General features: G+C 36.8%; 1 protein-coding gene across 1 annotated transcript in view; it reads right to left on the bottom strand.

Moving 5' to 3' along the window:
- slc36a1.L (solute carrier family 36 (proton/amino acid symporter), member 1 L homeolog) overlaps positions 1-12,205 on the bottom strand; it is a 57,062-nt gene that overhangs the window by 31,055 nt on the left and 13,802 nt on the right. Inside the window, 3 exon segments of the mRNA NM_001091410.1 lie at positions 3,925-4,023; positions 4,973-5,191; positions 6,143-6,227. Coding sequence (NP_001084879.1) covers positions 3,925-4,023; positions 4,973-5,191; positions 6,143-6,227 — 403 coding nt within the window.

Genomic DNA, 12,205 nt, shown 5'->3' with positions numbered 1-12,205 from the left:
CAAATAAGGTCTTGAGCTGTATTAAAAGGGGCATCGATTCACGAGGTCTTTCACTGTATAGAGCACTAGTAAGGCCCCATCTAGAATATGAGGAAGTGTGTGAACACGAAACGCGTCAGACCTCAGACGCTTTTTAGCCTAATGTTCAAATAAAATTTATCTTTTTAACAAGCAACTGCGGTGTTGGTGACTATTGAATGTGGTCTGGAGTGCGCTGCCATACATCAATAATCCCATCTAGAATATGCCATACAGTTTTGGACTCCATCATTCAAACAGGACATTATTGTATTAGAGAGGGTACAGAGAAGGACAACTAAACTGGTAAAATGTATGGGAAATCTGAGCTATGAGGAAAGACTGGCCAAATTGGGGATGTTCACACTGGCTTATGGAGTCATATGATAACTATGTATAAATATATAAAGGGATCATATAATAATCTCTTCATACTTTATTTATCAGTAGGTCTTTCCAGCTGACACAAGGTCACCCATCCGATTATAAGAAAAGAGGTTCCGCCTAAATATTCGGAAGGGTTTTTTTACAATGAGAGCTGTGAAGATTGATCCAGGGACTAGTCCGATTGAAATTTTGGAGTCACAAAGGAATTTTTCCCCCTCTTAGGCAAATTGGAGAGTCTTTAGATGGGTTTTTTGCCTTCCTCTGGATCAACTGGCAGTTAGGCAGGTTAAAAAAAGTTAAAAGGTTGAACTTGATGGATGTGGGTCTTTTTTCAACCTAACTTGATACTATGATACTATGTTATATTGCAGAGATAGTGTCTAGTCTGAAATAGAACCTAGGACCTGAATATCGCAAGGCAGAAATGTTGACCATTGTGCTGCCCCGTCTGATTGTAAATGGCTCTGACTGGCTATAGGTTGGTTCCAACTCTGTGCAGTTAAAGGGGTTGTTCATCTTTAAATTGACTTGTAGTACCTGAATAATGTAATTGTTTTCATTTTTTATTAACTTTGGTTTTTGAGTAGATTTTTATTCTGCAGTTCTTCCGTTGTAATTCTAGCAATGTAGTGGCTAGGGTGCAAACTATCCTGGCAACCATGCACTGAATTTAATAAGAGACTGGCATATGAATAGGAGAGGGCATGAATATAAACAAGAGTAATAAAAAGCAACACAATGTGTAACCTTACATGACATTTGTTTTTAAGGTGGGGTTTTTCAACCTCCATTTGAAAACTGGAAAAAGTCAGAAAAAGAAGAAAAATAATTCAAACACTATAAAAAGGAAAAATTGAAGACCAATTGCTTGGCATTAGCCATTCTATAATGTATGTGTGTGTCTGTGTGTGTTTATATCTCAGTATAGTGAAGCATAGTATTTCAGTATTTTCAGGGTACAGTTGGACTAAACAGAATGATAACATTGCTGTGCAGTGTATTTTACACTGAAGCTAAAATTACATACTTTTTCCATTAGACCCCAATTTTGGGTTCAAACTGGCATGAAATGAAACAGAATACCAATTAAGCCTTGATTAATTTCTGGCCCAGGCATGACTGTAATTTAGAAGATGAAGTGCTTTTTCTGGGATCACATTTCTATATCACAATGTAATTTACATATAGGCAAACATACAGTATAGGCTGAAAAATTAACCAATTGTATGTTGCATCTTACTAGGGGCACACCAAATCCAAATCATAAACCAAATCCAAAACCTCATTTGAATATTTACCTTTTTTAAAAAAAAAAAAAAATGCAAAATCAGTCATCCAGAGCATTTAATAGAAGTTTAGATTTAATTCAGCATTCAGCCCAATCCAAAGAATCAAAAAAGGTGCTAGAGCTTGGTCAAATCCTTGATTCAGTACATCCTTACATGTTACCTAAGGTGATACTTGACCCTAGCCAGTGCCGATGGGTTCCTCTGGATCTTAAGCATGAACCCAATGCACTCTGCTGCTGTCACAAATGGGTGGATCAAAATTGTGACATTATCAGGGAAAGAGTTAAATGCTTTACTTACAGAGCAAGGCCCTTTATCTGGCCCATCGGCAGCCTGGGGCTTGGATTTCCAGCTATACTGGAAATACAGGTTGGTTCTAGTCCCATCCACTATTTTATTTTAAAGTAATTTTTCATTAAACCAATTATCTGGGTTCTCTCCAGCAGATCAATGGGAGGAAAGGATGACATATCAAATGGAAGAAACCTATCACCATGGTCTCTGTGTTCCCCAATAATATATATATATATATAATCACGGTGGTTACAAACAGATATCTAGTGTAAAAACAGATAAAGCCATTAACACACCAATGACATTATGGCCATTCATGGTCTTATATAAGCACAAGGTCACTGCAGCCATTAACCAGTCAATGAACTGGGGGATGTTCATAAACTAAACTAATTGTTTTCACATTATGAATTTAGTTATAGGCATGCTGCAAAGATCTTGATAATATCCTGCGCTAGAGTGTTTTGCACACAGCAGCCAACACCTAACTCATATGAATAGCAGCCTTGTATAAACATAGCAAGGTTAAGTACACTCGCCAAGGTTTGCAATGAAGCAATACAAGTCTATGAGATGTCACTGTGACAATGAGAAGCTTAATTAGAAGCTAGTTCCTAAGAACTCAGTGAATGTGAGTGAGGCAGCATTCAATAGCCAGAAGGCTTTACAAAGAATAAAATGGCCTCCTACACAACCAAGAATCTACAATTTAATTAAAGGCTCAAGTAATCATGGCTTTGAACTGGTATGTAGTAGACATTCCGTTCCACGTGTGAAACCACTTGACCCGAAGTCCTTATCCCTAAGGAAACATTAATGGAATGGCACGACTTGTAAAGGAGGGGTTAATCCCCAAATGACCAGTGCAGAGCAGAAACAACATATTTATGGATTGTTCTTCCTTCAGATTAGGCATTCATTAATTTATTTGGATTGTTCTTCCTTCAGATTAGGCATTCAGTAATTTATTTGGAATTCCAGCCACAACTAATTGAATCAGAATGCAAGGACACCCTTAATTTATTCATTATTCTGATTTCCACATTTTCTGGTATTTCTTGTTTCTAGAAGGGCTGCTTTGACATTATGCTTGGACATTTACGTGCCTATTTATGAAGCATCAACATTTTTAAAAAAATGGCTTGAGATTGAAAATATTGCCAGTGTTTACCGTTTCATTTACTCATAAAACATTTGTTTAAAAAAATATGTATTTGTGTATGACTGACACATGTTCTACTTCCCCTTACTTATAAGTGTAACATCCTTGGCAACCAATATATTAGTTAGTTATACTTGCTCGCCAGAGACCAAGCAAAATTATTCATAAATACTGCAATAAGCAGAAAAGATTAACACTTCAACATTATATAAATAAGGTCTTTAATTATAAGGGTAGCGTGGCATATTCATTGAGGGTGTAGGATGAGCTAGAAATCTCAATGGAACACAACAACTATTACCTATAAGTTTAAAATACCTGGTGCCACCTATTATATGTAATTTATATGTCATTCAAATGACAGAGTTAGGAGTGCAGTGAATGTAAACCAGCAAGCAAATACATTTGCAATTAACTTCAATAACACTATAAAGCTAAAACTAAATATATTGAAAAGCTGTATTGTCTTTCATTATGCAGAAAAACTGTTTTTGCTTGAAGATCCCCTTTAAGGAACAAAAATGTACATTGTTGCCATTTAAAAAATGTATTTTGCTTTTTTAATTTTTTCAAATTCGAATCAAATTTAGACTATTCCCCTAGTCAAAGTACACAAAATATAGCTTGAAATTCTAATTTTTTTCATACGAAAATTCGCTTTGACCTTTGATAAATGTGCCCCTTGGGAACTCTAGGAACCAAGCATTCTGGATAAAGGATTCTGTACCAGACAATCAATTTTACTTACAATAAAAATCCTGTGTACTGACTTACCACTCCAATGCCCTCAAAGGCAAAAATTGCAGTTCCAAAGAAAAGAGCAAAAGACCTCCAACTGGATACATAAGATAGATGTGTGGGATCTGGGATATCCTACAAGAAGTAAGCAATAGTGAGAGCAGGTCCTCTAATTCTGTCATGATTACCTGCAAGATTTAATGAATTTGCCAAATGTTCACAATATCTTTACAGTATGTAAAATAATAAAACTAATAATAATTATATCTGAAGAATATGGATAAACAAAATACAGCTAAGGTTTTTTAGATCAACAAACTGACTTATATCATTGATATTCATTATTTGCCCAAAATATATAAAACTACAAATATGATTTTATATGTAGATGCATGGCTACCCTTAGTGCCTTGTGTCCTACCCATGTTCAGTCTCTGCGACAGTTTCTTCTTAAAGTATAACTAAAGCTTAACTAAAGAAGTAGGCTAGGGATGTTGTAGATTATGTTTTGGGCTTGTGTACCAGCCCAAGGCAGCCATGGCCTTCACTGCACATGCTCTGTGCTGCGGTCACTTACGGAGCTTAGGGAACCATTACAATATACAGTACACATAGAATATAAATGTCGTAATATAAGGCTGATTAGTATTTAATACAGATAATTACTACATGTCAGCACAGAAACCAGTGCAACTAGCATGATAATTTAATAATCAGCCCTCTAGCATCAGCTTATTTTACAGGCAAATCTCATTTTCTGCTTGGTAACTTGTGACGGCCCCTAAGCTTAGCTTCGCAACAGCTGCTCAGAGCCCACTGAGCATGTGAGTGTCACAGAGACTTTCCAAAATGATGACCCCTGTGACAGGTTCGAAATCCTGGATCATTGCTGCTATTGAGAAGCGGAAACTTTAGCCTGATTCAATAAGGTCATTATAAAAAAATATGGCATTTTTATCCATATCAATTTTTAGGGTTTAGTTCTCATGTTACCGAACTTAGACAACAGCTATACCTGAAGTCATTTATAACAGACATCTCAACAAAAATAAAAAAAAGGAAGACTGCTCCCCAACCCTCTTACCCTGCCAATATACTGGTAGATCATGATAACACTCCCCAGCATGGACAGATTAGCCAGCAATGAGAAGATGGACAGGTAGCGCAGGTTCGTAATGAAGACCAGCAAGATGAGGAAAGGCAGGAATGATAGAATGTACAATCTGGAATCCATACTTTCTACCAGCACCACGGTTTCATTGGCACTGCAGTCATTCGTTGTGCCATTAGCTGCTTCAACCACCTTTAAAGGCACAAAGAGAAATAAGCAGTTATGGAATAAGGAAAAATCCATGGCTGCAGAATAAAACATCTGAAGAGGTTTATGCAAAGATACACTACAAAATTATACACTAGGAATGTAAGGAAAAGAGAAAAAAAATTACTGATAATTTTTATCCCTTTCTTCTGGTTCTGACTCTTATAACAAAGAAGCAGGAGTGTGTTCTCCTACAGGTCTTTTTAACCACTGGCCTCTCAGTTTTTCAATTGACAAAGTTAGGGAGTGCAGTGAATGTAAGCATCCAGCAAGCAAATACATTTGCAATTAACTTCACTAGCACTAAAAAGCTTAAACTAAGATATATTGAAAAGCTGTATTGTCTTTCATTATGCAAAAAAAACAGTTTTTGGGTGAAGATCCTCTTTAAGGAACAAAAATGTACATTGTTACGATTTAAAAAAATGTATTTTGCTAGCATGATCCCTTTAATCTAAGTACTAAAAGGGACTATGTTAAGGACCTTCCAAGTTAATAATGAACAGGACGCTTCCTACTGTTAAGTCTAATAAGCAGTTAGAGCTGCATGCTATTGGAACAGAAACACAAGGCCACGTAAAGGCCGAGTATTATTAAAAGATAATGTGATTGATGTTCATATAACTGAATACTAGAAACTTTATTGTGTGGAAGAAAACTTGGATGGATTGCATTCACAGGCACTAGTCAAACCGACAAGCTGTGCAAACACAATTAAATAAAACTGCACAGAGCACCCAAATTATGTATATTTGTAGTAAGCCAACAGAAAACACAATAATTAAGTGGTGCTTGCACTTCCTTCATAAATTGGTGAGTATGAAAGTTTAACAAAGGGATAATGACTATGGTTGGTAAGGTCAGAATATTGCATTAGCAAAAAAGGGTAAAAACAGTACCGACTAGACAGAAGCATCCAGAGATTGATTTGAGTACCTGCTTGATATTGTCAGCCAGAAACACAAAGTAGACGCAACAAAAACCCAGTTGTGTGAGGATCAAGAAGAATCCAACAATCCATCTGAAAGTATAAAGGGAAAATAAATCAGTTTTTTACATCAGAAATTCTGTTTCTCTCAGTGATTGCTCCAAAACATAAAGTCATATTTATTATGCAATGTAAAATGAAATTCGCCAAAAAAACTGTGTAGAAATATTATATAAAATATTGCATACTGTGTTATATCTACCGTACTCCTGCAATTTACTTCTACTGCACTGGTGGTGCTGGTCCTCCGCTGATACGGCAAGGTCCCTTTAGCAACAGCAATTTTGATTTAAGGATCCGCGCACACACAATTCTCTGCAGTCAGGGACGTGGCCCCTCTTTTATTGTTATATCGTCAGCAGTATCAACGTTTCGGGGGGGTTTAACCTCCCTTCATCAGGATACAATCCCAAGTGCAACAATCACCTTTATGATCATAGCCTTTATGATCATAGCCCCACCTCTTTTCCCACAGTGGAAACAATTTTGTAACCCATTGGTAATTCCAATTTCAAAAAAGTCTTGCAGATAAAGTGCAAGTCCAGTTTCAATAAAAACGAGTATGTCAAATTTCAGTAGACAAGTCTTTCCATAATATGTAGTGGAGGTCCACAAATTCAATAGTTCTTTCATTAATAAATAGTAGAAAATGACATCAAGCATAAGATAAGCAAATTAATTACACATGATTCAAAAGAGTTGCTCACTACCAGAAGAGTTGTTACTACTACCTCACTCTTTATATATCCCCCAGACATTTCTCATCTGTAAAGAAAAGAGGAAAAAAAGGGGGTGAATAGGAAGGGAATCAAAATCAACATATAACATTACATACATTGCCATTTGCAAAAACACATGTTAGGTTAAAATTCTCATTAAGGCCCTTTGGAAAGAGCTTTTTAATTGCCAAATCCAGAAAGCCTCACGCTTAAATAAAGATTTCTTTCCATCTTTACCTACACCTTAATTGAGAAATATTATGTTTTGTATCGAAAAAAACACTTTGCTAATAAAGTGTCTTTTTTTGTACTTTTCTTTTCCTTTCTCTTTATTTCTGTTGTTACCAGTATTTTCTCTATTAATCTCAGCCTTATAATTCCTTATTACACTCTTGTGTTGTTCAGTCGCACTTAAAGAGCTCTAGTCTGACCCACATACCCGAGTCCACATGGACACTTCAATAAAATATCACACCATCTATGTCAGAAGTTGCAAAATGCTTAAATTTTATATCATAACCTTGGCTAGGGTGTTTACATATTTTCCCTCTAATAACGCTATTACAGTGTCCACAATTGTGGCATTGGTAGGTGCCTATTTTACTATATATTTTCGGGACTGGTCTCCCCTTATAATCAGTTCTAATAATTCCATCGGATATAGTTCTTCTATAGCTAAAGAGGGTATTTTTAGTGAGAGTTTCCCATGAATTTTATCTTTTTGTAAAATGGGCCAGTGCTGCATTATAACTTTCTTAAGAAAGGCTTGAGTGGCGACCGTATGTGGTTACGCAAACTCTTTTTTTTCAGTGCTTTACCCTTTTCTTTAGTTTTAAGGAGATCTCTCCTGTTAATACCCATGACCTCTTCCTTAATGCCTTTCAGTTCTCCCTTATCATATCCCCGTTACTGGAACTCATTAACCAAATAATCATCTTAAGTTTTATAAAGTTCATCTGATGAAGTAATTTGTCTAGCTCTTATAAACTGGCTTTTTGGTAATCCTCTGGTGACACCTGCTGGATGAAAGCTATATTTACGGAAAAGGTTATTTCTGTTTGTGGGCTTCATATGCAGATCTGTAATAAACAACCGCAGTGTCGGACTGGCCCACAGGGATACCAGGAAAACTCCCGGTGGTCCGAGGTGTCAGTGGGTCCTCCAGCTTCAAAACATTTGGCATATTTCATGGCCATTCCCTATTTCTATGATGAGAACAAAGAGACTAAATAGATTGAATAATAGATTAAAGCATGTAAAGAAAAGATACTAGCAGAATAGAGGTTGCATGAGAAGAGGAATTATAATAGTACTGAGAGTGGGCCCCTGATCTAAGGTCTTTTGGTGGGCCCCTGGTCTAAGATATTTTGGTGGGCCCCTGGTGTCCCAGTCCGACACTGAACACCCCATCATTTAGCATCACCTGTGCATCTAAATAGTATCCCGTCAGTGGACCCATGTCCATAGTGAACTTTATGGTATCATAAATAGTATTACGGTATGTGTAACAACAGTATGTATGGGTGACACTGTATGTGTGACAACAGATCCGGGGAACCTGTCCAAACTAAGAACATATTGTCCACGTAATCTCACCTCACTGCAATATATTGCTTAAAAATTGGATGATTCAATATGAATGTGTGTTCAAAATGATGCATGTAGATGTTTGCATACATTGGTGCCATATTTGCCCCCTTACTCGTACCCTGTACTTGCAGGTACAAATTAGAATCAAAGTGGAAATAATTCCGTTATTCCAGGCAATCACATAAAAAATTCACCTCATGCAATGGTAATCTTTCTTTCAATAAATATTCCCTACAACAATCTATATCCTCATCATGTCTTATCGAGGTGTAAAGGTCCTTTACATTGATTGGGCGGACAATGGGGTGATATTATTCTTATGTCCTCCAGGGAATTAAGAAACTGTGTAGTGTCTTCTCAGACATGAATCTAAAAGTATCTACATAGATTGCCAATGGTTGCAGTAGTGAGTCCACCCCTGACACAATCGGTCATCCAGGGGGGTTTACCAAGGTTTTATGCACCTTGGGTAGAAGATAAAAAAATGGTACCCTTGGGTTTTTTTTTTTTACTAAAAGGCCTTCGATTTCAGGGATGATATTCCCTGACAAACATGCATCATTAAAGGGGTTGTTCACCTTTGAGATAACTTTTAGTATGATGTAGAGAGTGATATTGTGAGATAATTTGCAATTTGTTTTCACTGAAGGTTTTTGAGTTATTTAGCTTTTTATTCAGCAGCTCTTCAATTAGCATTTTAAGCAATCTTAAAATTGATTTAAATAAGAGACTGGAATATGAATAGGAGAGAGTCCGAATAGAAGGATCAGTAATAAAAAGTAGAAACAACATTACATGCATTTGTTTTTTTAGAAGGGGTCAGCGACGCCCATTTCAAAGCTGCAAAGAGTCAGAAGAAAAAAGGCAAATAACTATAAAACTCTAAAAAATAAATAATGAAAACCAATTGAAAATTTGCTTAGAATTGGTCGTTGGATAACATAATAAAAGTTAACATAATAAAAGTTACTTTAAAGGTGAACCATCCCTTTAAGAAATACTTGTATATCTGTTTTCAACCTTCCTGTAGGATTACATGTTAACTCACAGTAATGCTCAGTTTTGGAGAGTTGACGCTTTACTTCTGTTAATCCGATGGGATTATTAGAACTAATTATAAGGGGGCGCCAGTTCGGAAAACAGCATATAATAAAATGGGCACCTACCCTTGCCACAATTGTGGACACTGTAATAGCGTTATTAGAGGGGAAATATATAAACACCCTAGCCAAGTTTATGATATAAAACTTAAGCATTTTGCAAGCTGTGATACAGACTGTGTGATATATTTATTGAAGTGTCCATGCGGACTCGGGTATGTGGGTCAGACATCTAGGGTCTTTAAGTAATACTGAACAAACACAAGAGTGTAATAAGGAATTATAAAACTGAGATTAAAGGACAAAATACTGGTCCCGACAGAAATAAAGAGAAAGCAAAAGAAAAGTACAAAAAAGAGAAACATAATATTTCTCAATTAAGATGGCAGATTTTAGAGGTGGTGCAGAGGGAGGCAGGTAATGGTGGAAAGAAGTCTTTATTAAGATGGGAGGCTTTCTGGATTTGGCAATTAAAATCTCTCTTTCCAAAGGGACTTAATGAGAATTTTAACCTAACATGTTTTTTATAAATGGCAATGTGTGTAATGTTAAATGATGATTCTGATTCCCTTCCTGCTCCCCCATTTGTTTCCTCTTTTCTTTACAGATGAAAAATGTCTGGGGGATATTTAAAGAGTGAGGTAGTAACAACAACTCTACTGGTAGTGAGTAACTCTTTTCAATTAGGTGTAATTAATTTGCTTGATGTAATTTTCTACTATTTATTAATGAAAGGACTATTGCATTTGTGGACCTCCACTACATATTATGGAAAGACTTGTCTATTGAAATTTGACGTACACGTTTTTATTGAAACTGGACTTGCACTTTTTCTGCAGGACTTGAAATTGGAATTACCAAAGGGTTAAAAAATTGTTTACACTGTGGGTGTTGGATCGTGGGAGAAGGGGTGGGGCTATGATCATAAAGGTGATTGTTGCACTTGAGATTGTATCCTGATGAAGGGAGGTTAAACCCCCAAAACGTTGATACTGCTGGTGATATAACAATAAAAGAGGGGCCACGTCCCGACTGCAGAGAATTGTGTGTGCGGATCAAAATTTCTTTGTGTAATTTTACACCATGTGAACGCCAGGTTTGCTCTATTATCTTACATTGCTTCCAGCAGAAGTCACTCTAAAAAAAAGTGCAAACATTTTACACAGTTTTATAAACCGTTTTTTACATTATAAAGCCTGGCGATGTGTGGTGCATTATCCCGCTTTTTTTTTAAACGTTTTATAATAAATATGCCCCATAGAGTGGAAAATATAAAGTTATGTGGAAAAGGAAGACATTTTCCTATGAAAATACACTTACAATGAAAAGAGAATGTATTCACACTGTTTAGTAGAAATAATTGCATGTAATAGAGAATCCTTAGGGTAAGGGCACACGCTAAGATTCGGGGAGATTTAGTCGCCCGGCGACTAATCGCCTCTTCTATGGGCAACTAATCTCCCTGAAAAGACTCACGAGGAAACTTTGGACAACTTCGGAAAACAAAGTGCTCCAAGTGCCATCCCGTCGGCGATTTAGATTCTAAATGGCTTTTCGGGGAGATTAGTTGCCTGAAGAAGAGGCGATTAGTCACTGTGTCTCTGTCCTTAAAGGGATCCTGTCATCGGAAAACATGTTTTTTTCAAACACATCAGCTAATAGTGCTACTCCAGCAGAATTCTGCACTGAAATCCATTTCTCAAAAGAGCACATTTTTTTTCTATTCAATTTTAAAATCTGACATGGGGCTAGAATTTCCCAGCTGCCCCAGGTCATGTGACTTGTGCCTGCACTTTAGGAGAGAAATGCTTTCTGGCAGGCTGATGTTTTTCCTTCTCAATGTAATTGAATGTCACAGGGGCTCATTTATCAACACTGGGCAAATTTGCCCATGGGAAGTTACCTATAGCAACCAATCAGTGATTAGCTTTTTAAAGCCAGCTGCAAGAAGAACAATGAATGCAGCAATCTGATTGGTTGCTATAGGTAACAGCCCATGGGCAAATTTGCCCAGTGTTGATAAATGAGCCCCACATGTCTCAGTGGGACATGGGTTTTTACTATTGAGTGCTGTTCTTAGATGAACCAGGCAGCTGTTATCTTGTGTTAGGGAGCTGTTATCTGGTTACCTTCCCATTGTTCTTTTGTTTGGCTGCTGGGGGGGGGGGGGGAGGGAGGGGTGATATCACTTCAACTTGCAGTACAGAACTAAAGAGTGATTGAAGTTTATCAGAGCACAAGTCACATGTCTTGGGGCAGCTGGGAAATTGACAATATGTCTAGCCCCATGTCAGATTTCAAAATTGAATATAAAAAAATCTGTTTGCTCTTTTGAGAAATGGATTTCAGTGCAGAATTCTGCTGGAGCAGCACTATTAAATGATTCATTTTGAAAAAAAATAACTAAAAGACTAGTTACCAAATACAGGTATGGGACCTGTTATCCAGAATGCTTGGGACCTGCAATTTTTTGGATAACGGATCTTTCTGTAATTTGAATCTTCATACCTTAAATCTGCTAGAAAATCATTTAAATATTAAATCCACCCAATAGGGTGGATTTTTTATATTCTAGTTGGGATTAAGTACAAGGTACAGTTTT

Source organism: Xenopus laevis, chromosome 3L (genome assembly GCF_017654675.1).
Source record: "Xenopus laevis strain J_2021 chromosome 3L, Xenopus_laevis_v10.1, whole genome shotgun sequence".
NCBI lineage: Eukaryota > Metazoa > Chordata > Amphibia > Anura > Pipidae > Xenopus > Xenopus laevis.
Note: the sequence above shows the minus strand (reverse complement) of the source record. Positions and strands in the feature narration are given on the sequence as shown.